Source organism: Neovison vison, chromosome 5, assembly GCF_020171115.1.
Source record: "Neovison vison isolate M4711 chromosome 5, ASM_NN_V1, whole genome shotgun sequence".
NCBI classification, from domain to species: domain Eukaryota; kingdom Metazoa; phylum Chordata; class Mammalia; order Carnivora; family Mustelidae; genus Neogale; species Neogale vison.
Genome location: NC_058095.1, coordinates 157,233,747 through 157,248,056, shown reverse-complemented (window position 1 = coordinate 157,248,056; position 14,310 = coordinate 157,233,747). Strand labels below are relative to the sequence as shown.

General features: G+C 38.7%; 1 protein-coding gene across 3 annotated transcripts in view; it reads left to right on the top strand.

Annotated features, from left to right (window-relative positions):
- The window catches only part of NALCN (sodium leak channel, non-selective), a 316,125-nt gene that overhangs the window by 27,811 nt on the left and 274,004 nt on the right, over positions 1-14,310 (top strand). For all 3 annotated transcript variants that reach the window (XM_044250049.1, XM_044250048.1, XM_044250050.1), the window contains exons 4-6: positions 8,683-8,766; positions 9,932-10,071; positions 10,152-10,280. In XM_044250049.1, coding sequence (XP_044105984.1) covers positions 8,683-8,766; positions 9,932-10,071; positions 10,152-10,280 — 353 coding nt within the window. The remainder of the gene's footprint in view (positions 1-8,682; positions 8,767-9,931; positions 10,072-10,151; positions 10,281-14,310) is intronic.

Here is a 14,310-nt window from a genome sequence, read left to right as displayed (position 1 = left end):
TGAAGGAGCGTTTTCCATGCATAAACTGTATTAATCGATATGAGATGTTTATAGAGCAAAAAAAAAAAGATCATCATCATATTGAATACTCTAAAATTATACGTCTCTTGTTTTAACAATGTATGGCACACCTGAAATTCAGACCAAATGCTTAAGGTACGGTGATCTAATAATACCTAGTTTATAGACATATCCACAACAAACCAAACCCAGAAATTTTATTTTTCAAGAAGAAAGTACTGTAGCTGTAGCTTTCTGGTATTGCCCACAAATTTTATTGACCCAGTGTTTTTCCTAATATATTAAACTATGTATAAATATGAATTTAAGATGCTAAAATTTTGAGATACTGAAGATAAAAACTATAATTAAAAATATAAGGGAGAGTTATATTCTCAAAACCAAGTACAATTTCCAAGTTTGCCGTTGATCATTCAGCAAATATTGATCGGAACACTTATTATACTGAGTGCTTCGCTGAGAAGAGACAAACAGCAGAGCCCCTGTCCACAGAGAACTTTGTGGATCAGACTTGTAAAGCACACATAAGCATTCCTAGTTTTCTGCATCTAAATCTATTCCTGTAAATGTCTTTCAGCATGTTTTCAGAAAACTGGGGCCTATATTAATTAATTTAGTCAATTTAAATGGAGAAACCAATAATTTTATATAGAAACGCCAACCAACTTCTCCACATATCACTAGATCACTGTCTAACACTAGGTAGCAATCCACCTGTGCATTTCTGTGTAATGAACAGCATTTAAACACCTATCACTCAATTATGTGTATTTCCTGAATTCAGGAGTGGGTGTTTTGCACGCACCAAACAAAAGCAGGAGCATGTGCTCTTATGTAAAAAACAAAGATATAATATGTGAGAGGATTATCTACCATGTTCGATTGAATCTGTGAGATCATCAGTGGTCAGGCATTAGTTTACAGTACAGAAAAAGTGCTACTAATTACACTTGGATCATAAGGTGTAAGATTGTAATTGATGCGTTGATTACAAGGTACAACCTAAATTTAGAAGAGTTAAACTGTGTCAGGGTAGGGGGTAGTATGTCTCAAAATTAATGAAATAAGATCAGATGACCTGAGTTGGTAGACTCCTGTCTTAGGTCCTGCAAAAAGCTAACCTCAGGGAAGATAGGGAAAGGAAAGATTGTGATGCACTTGACACTTGTGTCTTGTAATACAAGATTCAGCTCAGAAGAACAACAGAGCTATACATGCATTGCACACTGTACCTTCTTACCAGATTTATGGGCAGTTTCCATGTTTCCACGAACACACACGCAGATTCATTACAGTGGTTCTTCTAGATACATACTGATTTGGGGGCAAATATTTTTGCAAATATAAATGGCAGATGTTTGTATAGTGAGAATGCAGGTTGGGAGAGATAGGCCTTTGTTGTTTTGTGCAAATGCCGTAATGGTATTCTGTAAAAGATACGGGGGAGGGAGGGCCCAAGAAATAGTGAAAACGTCTTCTTGGGGATATCAGAGAAGTCTTGAAGATGGAGGGGCAGGAAGCCGATGTCCGGAAGGATGAATAAGTGTGGTCTGTGGCAGAAGTGTTGGGGGTAAAAGTAAAGGATTTCACGGAGGGAGAAAAGCCATACTCGGATCCCCAAGGCCTGGAACAGCCTGGCACTTTGGGGAGCTCTCAGTAGTGAGAAGTAGCAGGAGGGCTGTGTGCGGGATTCTGGGAAGGTGGCCGGCAGCCCGGGGGAGGACTTGGCATGTCCTGCGAGGAGCTAGGACTTCATCCTGTGCTCAGCAAAGGTGCACGGGGGATGCAGATCTGAGCGCGACAGGGTCTGCTCTGTATTCGGGAAGTTCACTCTGGAGGTGACGTGTCACCTTCGTTGTTTTGTGCCAATGCTGTAAAGGTGTTCGATAAAAGATACGGGGGAGGAAGGGCCCCAGAAATAGTGAAATGTTGGAGGCATGTTTTGTCTTAAGGATGTCACATCTTTTGTCGTGTTCCCCGCGCTGGCAGGTGTCAGCCGATTCACTCCCACCCCCCAAGCAGTCGTTCCTAATTGCCTTCCCATTACTTCCTGTTTTGAGAAGCATTCTAGCTCACCAGATCCCTGGAGGCAAAAATAAACCATTTGGGGGACAGAGGTTTGCGCTGTAAATCTTCCCATGTATCGCAGACCGCGAATTCTACAGACAATCCTCAGTTGTCTCTTTGTCATCTGGCAATAACCCTCGGTGAAGGTACCGTGCATGCTCTGTGCGGTGCTGAAGTGATAAATAACGATGCTAAGACCCAGTGACAGATGGGCCCTGGGAACTGGGAACAATAAATCATTGTACCAGGGAAATTGTACCAGTGCCTACGATTTTGGAACTGCGAACTATATCCCTATAAATGTCTTCAGATGAATGTGTTTGTTTCTCTGCTTATTAAATACTTGCATGGCAATTTAAGTGACTCTCTAGTTCTGCATAATTGATTGGCAACCTCCGAGTGTTTACCTTTGTAAAAATTGACAGACAGCTCTTGAATAACTCCTCAGCGGCCAGCATGCTGATTTCTGCCTGTAGTCGGCTACATTCTCTGCTCTCCATTTTTGTTGAAGGACCAACCAAATTAAAACCTTTCTGTCATATTTGAGGTGTTATAATTTCCTGAGTACCATGCGTACTCAGCTCTGGTTATGTAATTTGGAAGTAGGAGAAAGGGGCAGCTCATTATTTGCAAATATTATATAACTTGGGTATGAATACAGTAGGACTTTAAAACGATCTGGACATACTTCACCAGCTTTGATTAAAAGTCTTTGACACACAATCAAAAAGAGAATTTGGTAAATGTGTCAGCCACAAAGTGTATTATGAGGTTATATTTCAAAGTGCCAGGTTCAGAGTGCGTATTTTATTTTTTTAAAAGTTGTTTTGGGCTTATAAAGATGTAGTGATTCTCAGTAATGACCAACATTATATACATGTCAATTTATTCATGTTGACAATTGATTATAGTGCACAAATTATATTCACCTTGATCGGATTCCTGTTTGCATGGTGTGTAGGCTTTGTTTCCTCAAAGTGTGCAAATCCAGGAAACATCCTAAAGTTATCTCATTAATTTCATCTGTGGTCTTTCATGATCATATGGGAAAAAAAAATCTTAACTTGAAGATATTACCTTGAAGGGTAATAATACATCTTTCTTTCTTCACCAGGAGTCAAAGAATCATCTCTTTTAAGGAACAATGCTAATTTCAATGAATGGATGGGTGAACGCATGCATTTCTGAAGCATATGAGTGCGCTTCTGACTCCATGTATTGTAATCTGCAGAAACGTTCCGAGATATTGTACATCTGCTTGTCTAATTCATTCATTTAATATCTGCTGTATGTCTCTCTCTGTGCTGGGTGGCTGAAATTGTCTACTCTCAAGGTGTTACTAATCTTCAGAAAAAACTCAAATATTTATAGTGGGGATAGGCTGTTTTGTTTTTTTTTTAAGATTTTATTTATTTATTTGAGAGAAAGATAGAGAAAGCAAGAGCGTTGCAGGGGGGTGGATAGTGAGAGGGTGAAGCGGGCTCCCCACTGAGCAGGGAGCTCTGCATGGGGCTCCATCCCAGGACCCTGAGACCATGGCCTGGGCAGAAGGCAGATCTTAAAGGACTGAGCCGCCCAGGGACCTCAGGGGATATTTTTAATGCAGTGCCAGAGAGTAGGTTTAGAGAAGGTTTGAGTGGGAAACCCAAAATTCACAACTGGAATTGATAAACAGGAGGGAGTCAACTGTAATTCTTTCAGCAACGAGGTGGAAATTACAAAGGACAGTTCTGTAAGTTACACAATACGAATACGAACTTTTTTTCAGACGCATGAGCTGAGTTTGCTGCTTGTTGCTTTACATATGGGCTCAAACATTTATCAGGGTAGGCTATGGTCAGATCAGAGTCTGGAGAGGAAAGCTGGCACATACTTGGGAGAATTTTCAGGAAGACAGAACAGCGTGAAGAATAAAGAACATGGAGCCAGGGGGCTCAGTCCGGTAAGCGTTCGACTCTTGGTTTGGGCTCAAGTTGTGATCTCAGAGTCATGAGATCAAGTCCCAGGTTAGACTCATGGCTCAGCATGGAGTGTGCTTGTCCCTTTCCCTTTGTTCCTCCCCCTGCTTTCTTCCTCCCTCTCTCTCTTTCTCATAAATAACTAAAATCTTAAGAAAAAAAAAAAAGAATAATGAACACTAAAAAGCAAAACTAGAAAAATAAAGGACATCTGAGTGTTAATGGTCTTTGTGTCCCAGCTCCCTGCACCATTGCTTACTAAAGGCTTTTATAACTATTGAATAGTTCTTGGGAACATGAGCCAAAAAGTATTGTATAAAACTTGTGCCCAGTGGTTTATTGCACACCTATTATCAGGAAAGTCAAAAGAAGCCGGTTCCAACTGACCATTACATACCATCCAGTGTGGGGTGTGTTTTTTTGGCAACAGGTAAATGCCGCTATGAATTGCTGGAAAGTCTACAGCCAAGCTCATTCCAAACAATGCAACTGAACTGACTTCCTAATTCGGAAATAGTTTTCTACGTTACGCAGTGAAAGTTTTTACAAAACTGGTTTTCACAATGTGAGCTCGTTTGAGTTAGACATGTTTGCACACTTTTTTTTTTTTTTTTTTTTTTTTTTTTTGTGATTCCTTGCCGGGGCTTCTAAAGTGATTTTAAATAATCCATTCTTTTATATAGTTCAGAGTATACTTTAGGTCATCTGGGCAACATTAGTTTGCTTAGCAAACAAATTTATAAAGTAAATAAACAAAAAATCAGCCACCTCTGTTTTGATAGCTGTATATTCTAAATTTGGGGGGTCCCAGGTCTTCAGAATTGACTTCGTTTGTGCCAACTTAAAAGCAAAACCTTTAAAAGTTTTGTTAAAGCTAAAAATGTTCATCTTTTTAAAAATTTAATTTTGAAAGTCTATTTTAAAAAACATAACACGTGAACGTGAGTCAAAGACATCTATAGTTATAATGTGAACATCTGTTTCTCTTCCCTCATTGGGCCCTGGCCACCCAGTCACCCTTCCTGAGAACTACCGCTGTTTATTCTCACTTTCACATTTTAAATCATCCTAAATATAACGAGGTCTCGTCCTGTCTCTTACTGAACATAATTTGTTACTAAAGCAAGTTAGGAGCAACAGTGGAAGTTAGTTGTCGTAACGCTATGTATAATGTTTTTTAATGACAAAAAAGAAATAAAATAATAATTTGGGGGAAAAGGCCACATAAACTCATCTTATTAATAGTCCTCACACCCAGTGATTCTTTTTCAGCCAAACAGCCAAATCATTCCTATTTTAAATTCTAAATTAGCTTTTTTTTTTTTTCCCTTTTGGTCTTTCCTTTTTTTTTTTTTTCTTTTCTTTCTTTTTTTTTTTTAAGTTCTGCTTAAATTCCAGTTAGTAACATGCAGTGTCGTTTGGGTTTCAGGTGTTCAATTTAGTGACTCAGCACTTCTATACAGCACCTGGTGCTCATCGAAGGGGCCTTCCTGAATCCCCATCACCCATTTCACCCCCCCCACCACCTTCCTCCCCACCCCCCCCACCTCCTCTCTGGTGACTCTCAGTGGGTTCTCCACGGTTAGGAGTCTGTTTCTTGGTTTGCCTCTTTTTCACCCCCTACTATTGTTTGTTTTGTTTCTTCAATTCCACATATGAGTGAAATCATACGGTGTTTGTCTTTCTCTGACTGACTTATTTTGCTTAGCATAATACGTTCTAGCACCATCCATGTCGTTGCCAACGGTAAGCCTTCGTTCCTTCCGGTGGCTCAGTCCCATCCCATCGTACATATAGAACCTCTTTTTTAATTCTTTCATCAGTCGGTGGACACTTGGGCTCTCTCCATAATGTGGGTATTGTAGATAACGCTGTTACAAACATAAGGGTCCGTGTATCCCTTTGAGTTTGTACTTTTGTATTAGACCTCATAGTGTCATTGCTGGGTCGTGGGGTGGTGAGGATGTGGAGAAAGGGGAACCCTTTTATACTGTTGGTGGGAACGCAAGCCAGTGCGGTCACTCGGGAAGACACTATGGAGGCTCCTCAAAAAGTTAAAGATAGAACTACTCTAAAATAGCTCTCTGCTGAGTCCCATAAAATTTTAGTTTTTGTCTTGGGAATTCTTTGCATTTTTTAAAACAATTGCAACGATGCCTAGTTCTTAAAATAAACATCGTGATATTTTTCTCTCTCTCTCTGCTTAACATTCCAGTAAAAAATACCATTCATTTAGTAAAAATCAATTTGAAAATATACACTTTTATTTTTATTCATAATACCTATCAACATATACTGTATATTTAACATTTTTTAAACTGGGAATGTAAATCATATAAGGTCAAGGGGTTTTGTTTTTCTTTTCAATCCTCTGTCATTACTGCCTCAAACACTGTCTAGATCATAAAGGTATTCTACACATGAGTGAATGAATGAATGAATGATTGAACAATAAATTTTAAATTTATTGAACAATAAATATTAAGAAACTCAAGGGAATCTTTAAAGTGTAACTTTAGGGACGCCTGGGTGGCTCGGTCGACTGGGCGTCTGCCTTTGGCTCAGGTCCTGGGATTGGGTCCTGCATCTGGCTCCCTGCTCAGCGAGGACCCTGCTTCTCCCTCTGCCTGCTGCTCCCCCTGCTTGTGCTCTCTTTCCCTCTCTCTCTCTCTGACAAACAAATAAATAAAAATATTTAAAGTGTAACTTCAAATCATTTGTATTCCATTATCTTTTTGGATACCAATTAAAATTAGAAAATTCAATTTTACATTAACTATATTGTCTATATTTAGATTATAATTTATATTTTCACTGAACTAATACAATGGACAAGGCAAATATGATACTTTTAGTGAAAGATGTTTTGTGAGGTTTTGAGGACAACGATCACATCCTTAAATTATTTGTTCTGTGTGTGTGTGTGTGTGTGTGTGTACGCACGTGTGTGCACACACACGCTTTCTCGAAACCAGTGCCTCCCGGAGGTGCAGTTTTTCTCGTCATCACGTTTAAATCAACATATGATGATCATAACACTTAACAGGATCATTGTCCTCCTAGTTACCCAGACCCCAGGCCTCAGGCTTTCTTTCGTACTTCTTTTGTGAACTTCTCAAATATACAGATTACCAAAATTGGTTGATTCTCTGAGTAATGATAAAATTTTTTAGGCATTTGAGAACGAAACTTCTTTTCTCTAAACTCTTCATAGAATTAATCTTCTTATCATCCCACCATGTTTATAGCTTTGTTACAAGTTGTTCTGTCTTACATATTAGTTGGGTGTGTACGTATTAGTGTTTCTATGCAAGATTGGGGTGTGTGTGTGTGCGTGTGTGTGTGTGTGTGTTTCAAGAGGCGTTATACATCCTCTTGTGTCAAGTAGATGATTCTTCAGCATTAACTAAGTTGAATTTACACTTCACATCTGGACCAGATAACTTCCATGAAGTGAGTTACCATACTGTTAGTTTTGTGAGTAATATAGATTATTTTTTAGAACTTCCCAGGGAGTCTTTTTGATAGCCTATTTATTACTAAGTGTAGGGAAGTTCTGGAAATTATTTTATTTTCCTAAATATCCTACCACAGATTTCATCGTTTTATTTGAAATCTTGGCTTTCTGTTCCGATTTTTATTTCCAAAGCAGGTTCCATCAGAGCTGGTAATGATAGGGGTCACTGAATTCAGAACTAAGTTTCGTGGATTATGACGGAGCTGGTGACTTATGGGCGGTCCTAAGAAAGCAAAGGCCTTCCTATTGAAGGTTGCAATTCTAATCTAGTGGGTTTTTCTGCTTCGTTGTTTGAAAGGGAAATTTTTTTTCTGAACTTCCCATTTGATAAAAATACGCATTCTAACATCAGAGTAGATTCATTATTAAAAGATGAAAGTGGTGTGTCTTCTTTATCACATGTGACTCCAATTCAAGTCAATATATGTTTAATATATTTGATAAGGAAGGCAATTTTCTTCTTCATGTTTAATTTAGCTCGAGGTGAATTCCTCGTTAAATTCCTACTCATGGTGTTTGATCCACAGGCTTAAAGGTCTTCATGCTGACCAGTATTGTCCTTACTTCTTGTAGGAAGAAAGCTGTTTTAGGACTTCAGCTGCCTCCTGTTGGGGTGACCTCTGGTTTCTTAAATGGTAGTATCTGTGTGGCTAAGAGGAAAACGTAGTGATGTTTTCTGTTTGTGTGAACTTAAAATTTTCCATGCGTAGCTCTGGAGCTACTTGTGTTTCATGAATTATTTTCTTCATATAAAATGCCATTTAAAACGCTAAAGGTGTCCCACCAGGCACCTGGGTAGCTCAGTGGTTAAGCGCCTGCCTTCAGCTCCGGTCACCATCCCTGTGTCCTGGGATCAGGCTCCCTGCTCAGTGGGAAGCCTGCTTCTCCCTCTCCCACTCCCTCTGCTTGTGTTCCCTTTCTGTCTCTCTCTGTCAAATAAATCAATAAATTGCTATGAATAAAATAAAAAGCTAAAGGTACTCCTTCTGAAAGTTTCTTCAGTTTTGATGCAAAAATTATGGCTAGTTTATACTGAATTAACATTTGACGCTTCTCTCCACAGATGTTTTTTGAAATTCTTAATTTTGCATGATAACTCCATGTGAAATTTATTTTTAGGGGGATAGTTCCTATGTGAAAGATCGCTGGTGTGTTTTTGATGGATTTATGGTCTTCTGCCTTTGGGTTTCATTGGTGTTACAGGTAATTAAAACTTTTAATTTACATGGAGATATTTTCCAAAATGTGCATTGTTTTGCATTGAAAATCTAAATAAAAATAGTAATCAATATATGTCACATGTGATGGTGTAACTCTCTTCAACATCATGTTATTTTAAATGTTTATGACAAAAAACTAACATCTTAATCTTTGTCAGTCACATCTGTGGATTCTCAATCAGAAATGAACATCAATACTATAGCAAATTATTTCTTATTAAAAAATATAAAAATATATTTATTTAAAATGAAGGACAGAACATGGGGTAACATTTCTGTATCTTGTAGAATAAAAAAAATTAAATATTAAAATTCCAGTCTTTTATGTGACTGAATCCCCACTAAAAACAGCTGACTAATAGAGATACATTGGGATGAACATAAAATACCATATCGCAAATAGAAAGTGCCTTACTATGAGAAATGGAGAACTTATATTTAAAAGGCTAAAGGTGGGATTTTACTGGGTAATAGAATTCATTTCCATGTGTTCATTCAGGCTTCAGTTTTGTGTTTAATTCGACTCAAGTTAGTACATTTTTCATTTAAAAATTTAGAATATAATAAATTCAGTCCATCCTGCAGAGTCATGTCAATGCTTATGGATGAGCTCTCCATATTTTTACAGAGCTCACCTCTCCAACAATCTGACTTCATCCTGCATATCCATGCATTCTTTTCCATTTAATAGCTATTAAATGACTGACAAATGTTTTCTAATTATCATTTTTGCCTCTTTTAGTAAATGGTACAATTCCTTTTTTAATTTTTTTATAATACCCTTAACCCTCTCTCCATTACTTTGTGTTCTAACTATTTTAAAAAGTTCCACCATTTTTTCCCTCACCTTATTGGTGAGGAAAATTCAGCCTACTTATTCTGTACTCTAAGTTGGCGCTTGTTTAATAATTAAAAACTGGGCTTCGATGAATTATACGGGAAATGAGTAAGAACAATGGCGTTTACATTAGTTTATGTGTTCATTTCTCTAAAGATAGCTATAGCTTCAAAAAGGACCATTTCAGTGGAAAAGAATGCAGGGCAAGTTCAGTGTGGCAAATCCAACAATGCTGTCTTGCGTCTGTCGTAAATACGGGCAAAGCTAAGGGAAGCTCTGAGCTTGTTTCTTCTTACCTCTTAATTCACAGGTATTTGAAATTGCTGATATAGTTGACCAGATGTCACCCTGGGGCATGTTACGGATTCCAAGGCCACTGATTATGATTCGGGCATTCCGAATTTATTTCCGATTCGAGCTACCAAGGACCAGGATTACAAACATTTTAAAGTAAGTACTGCTGTTGTATAAGATAAGGAGAAAAGCTTATGACATTGCTGTAAGTTTTGCCTACTTTTTTTTCCCCCCAGGCGATCAGGAGAACAAATATGGAGTGTTTCAATTTTCCTACTTTTCTTTCTACTTCTTTATGGAATTTTAGGAGTTCAGATGTTTGGAACATTTACCTACCACTGTGTAGTAAATGACACGAAACCAGGGTAAGTTTCTCTATCTACTCATGTGTTTTAATTTACATGATTAACAAAAAACTTTCTGCAAATCTTACGAGAAAACTCTATGTCTAAGTTGAACAAAAAAGCCCTTATGTGCTCTGTTCTGTATTCTCTGTTTCCTCAAAATTTTCTTGTCTGATTTTTTAACACAAGTATTCAAGGCAAGCCAGACTGAAAAATGTAACCCCTTGGGAAAGTAGACTAATTCAAAGTGTGCATTTGGAGATTTTCTTCAGTGTGACAGAATGAGGAGTGTGCTACCATAATACCATCTGAGTATTTTCATTTCCTATTTAAATAAGATGGAAATGAGAAATGGTGTAACTACTTGGAAAAACAGGCAGTTTCTTAGAAAGTTAAACAGACACCTACCATGTATCCCGTTCATTCCATTCCAGGTGTCTAACCAGGGGAAGTGAAAACATATGTCCATAAAATAGACTTATACATAGTGACTGTATAATTGCCCAAACTGCTAACAACCCAAATACCCACCAACAGGTACATGAATAAACAAATTGTGGTATATCCATATGACAAATACTGTTTAGCAATAAAAAGAAGTATGAGAAATTGATATACACAACATCTTGGGTGAATCTTGAAATAATTATGCTGAGCAAATGAAGCCAGATGAAAAAGATGACATATTCTGTGATTCCATGCATACAAAATTCTAGAAAATGCAAGCTTATCTGTAACAACAAAAGGGAAACCAGTAACTGCCTGCGAGTAAGGTTAGGGATAAGAATAAAGGGTTACCAGGGTACAGTAGGAAACCTTTGGGGTTGGGGCACCTGGGTCGCTCAGTCGGTTAAGTGTCTGCTTTCGGCTCAGGTCATGATTCCAGGGCCCTGGGATCAAGCCCCACATGGGGTTCCCTGCTCAGTGGGGAGTCTACTTCTCTCTCTCCCTCTGCCTCTACCCCGTACCCCCACTTGTTCTCTCTCTCCCTCTCTCGAATAAGTAAGTAAAATCTTAAAAAAAAAGGAGGTTGGGGTTGATCGGTATGTTCATTATCTTGATTGTGGTCTGTGCACATGTTAAAATTTATCAAGCCGTATGTTTTAACATGTGCCATTTATTGTATGTCAAGTATATGTCATGATAACAGTTTAGAAATGTTTTGGGGTAAAGCAGAAATCTAAGTTTCTTCCTATGGTTAGACAGTTCTTCCAGCACGACTTATCATGTGCTGTGCCCTCTGAGTTTAACGCCACTTTTCTCCTTCACTAATTCCCTGTCTATATTTGGGTTTGTACCGATGGTCTCCATTGTGTTTGATATATTTGACTCTCTTTTCACCCATATTACACTCTGGAACTTGTTTGGATTATAACATGGCTATATGCACCGGGTCATTTTCTAGCTTCCTGCCTTCTGGAGGCTCTGTTTTCTGCCTCTTGTGGCATTAAAACCCAAGCTCTTAGCTACTGGACACTTACTCCCCATCCATACCAATATATTGTCAGTTCATGGACTTCCCTCTCTCCATTTTTAGTTCCCTCTGACCTTTTGACCTTTCTTGTAAGCCCAGATATGTATTTCTAAATGTTACCATTTATCCAGTCGATCTTGTTGTTTGTAATGGAAAGAGTTGAATTTAATATAGCCCAGTTTGCCAGAACTAACCCTCTGGCCCTCCTAGCTAACCTCCGCCCCCGACACACACCTCCATCATTTTTTATTTTATTTTATTTATTTATTTGACACAGAGAGATCACAAGTAGGCAGAGAGGCAGGCAGAGAGAGAGGGGGGAAGCAGGGTCCCCGCTGAGCAGAGAGCCCGATGCAGGGCTCGATCCCAGGACCCTGAGATCATGACCTGAGCCCAAGGCAGAGGCTTAACCCACTGAGCCACCCAGGCGCCCACACCTCCACCATTTTTCTCATTGTACTAGGAATTCCTTGAGGGCACAAAGGGCAAGGGTGGAGAAGATCCCTCTTGGGGCTAGTACCTAGTATTCTTGCACAGAGTAAGTACTTAGTAACTATGTCTTGAAGGCATGGTGCATAATACTTTATATTTAGACAGATAATAATAACATTGTGACAAATTGATATAGAAGAGGAAATTTTAGAAAAAAAGGGAGAAAAGCAAGCTGCTAAATGTGACAAGGGAGAAATGGTTAAAAAATAGAAAAGCACCGCTAAGAGTGGAGAGAAGCAGGGAGCTGGCACACACAGACAGGGCGGGGGAGTGGAAGGGAGAGGTGAGTAAGGGGGTTGCCTGCGTGGGTGAGGAAAGAGACACATGCGTGGAATAAAGACTGTAGGTAGTTGTTTTTTGTTTTGTTTTGTTTTGTTTTTTAAGTGTATGTAGGCTGTAAAATGTGTCTAGATTGTTCCGTGAGTGAATATGAAGGTGGGAAAAAGATATTGTGTGGGCGGGAAACAATAGAATAGAGGCAAAGAGCTGAGGAAGCTTCCGCATAAGGAAGCTGCTGTGTTCTAATAGCTGCCAGCACAGGAAGCTGATTTAAAGTTTCCATTTTATTAAAAATCAAGTTAGAATGTGTGAGAATTCTAAAGCTTGTTAGAATTGTAAAACTAGCTAGAAGATCAGGCATCCTGCTGGCAAACCTAAGGTGGACACGTAAACAGGGAAGAGGTAGAGCAGCATCTCTGACCTCAGGGCCCTTGCATCACTTCAGAAAGTGATCTTTGCCATCTCTTCACCACACCCAGTGCTAGGACATGAATGGCTTTGAAAAAATTATTCAAAGACCTCTTGTATTTTCAATATTAGTGCTCCAACTCATCACTTTTTCCTAAAAATGGAGTTCTCTATGAAGAGTTAACCTATGTTTTGGCAGAATTTTCAGTTACTCTAGACATAGCAGTTATGGAGGAATGTCTGCATTTTCTCTTTCCCGTATTTATAAAATCTGCCCGTTAGCTTTATGAACACACACATTTATTTTGCCTTCCCTTTATGTGACAGTTTCTCTTTGAGAAGAAGATAGTTAACTAGCTGCAGAGCGGTAATATTGCTCATAATAGCAATTTTCGTTAAGTTTGACAATTCATTTCAAGGACCAATCCCTTATACCATTTTTCCTTTAATTTTCAGTTCACTATTAACCGAATCTTACTGAGAAGAAAAATTGTTGATGCCATTTTACCATTAGTTCCAACCAGACCTTAATTTATTTTTAGAGACTTAAAAACCACCCAAAGTCAAAATAAGATGTGTAAACATCCCAATTAAAAAAAAAAAATTCCAACCTTTTTGTTTCCTTTGGTTGAACTAGGAATTTCTCATAAACATCTCTGAGTCAGAGTTTAAACTACAGTATGATGGCTGTGTTTCCAGAGATTGGTGTTGCCAATCGCTGTCAGGAACTCGTTTCTCTTAATTGTTGTCCTTTACAGTCGTCTGATTTCCACTTAATTGATTTGCATGCACTGTAGCCTAATAATGGGAGAGCTTGCAGGCAGAGCTGTGTCTGCTCAGAAACCTTATATCCCACGTTTCAAGGCTGAGCTCTGGAATTGATTATGAATAGTCTGAGAGGCAAACAGGATAAATAAGGAAGCAACTCAATCCACACAGTTTTGCTTTTAGATGGAGCTGATTTCTTTTAAAGCAGAGAGAAAGGAGTGTTCGCTTTGTCCTTGGGACCATTACTCCTAAAGCCTCAGATCCTTCTCTGATAATGAATGGCGACCCAAGGCAATTATGGAACGAGGCATGGGATTTGACTAAGCAAAGCAGTCCGTATCCTAAAGAAATCTGAGAAGAGCAGTGGCTTCTGGCAGAGACAGGTGTTGCAAAATGTCGAATGGGATGGCAGAAATCTCCCAGAAGCTACAAGATGAACATGTGAAAATGAGCTGGTAGGTGAGATAAAAAAGAGGAAGACTTATCTGCCACCGTATGACCGTTCCCCGAGAAAGGAGCGAAATTTAGTCCTTGCTTTGTATCAAATAATGAAATCTTCTTTCCGAGAGTGAGATAATTAGAAAAACTCTAAAGTAAGCAATTGTAACTACGAAGTACATAGAAGTTGAC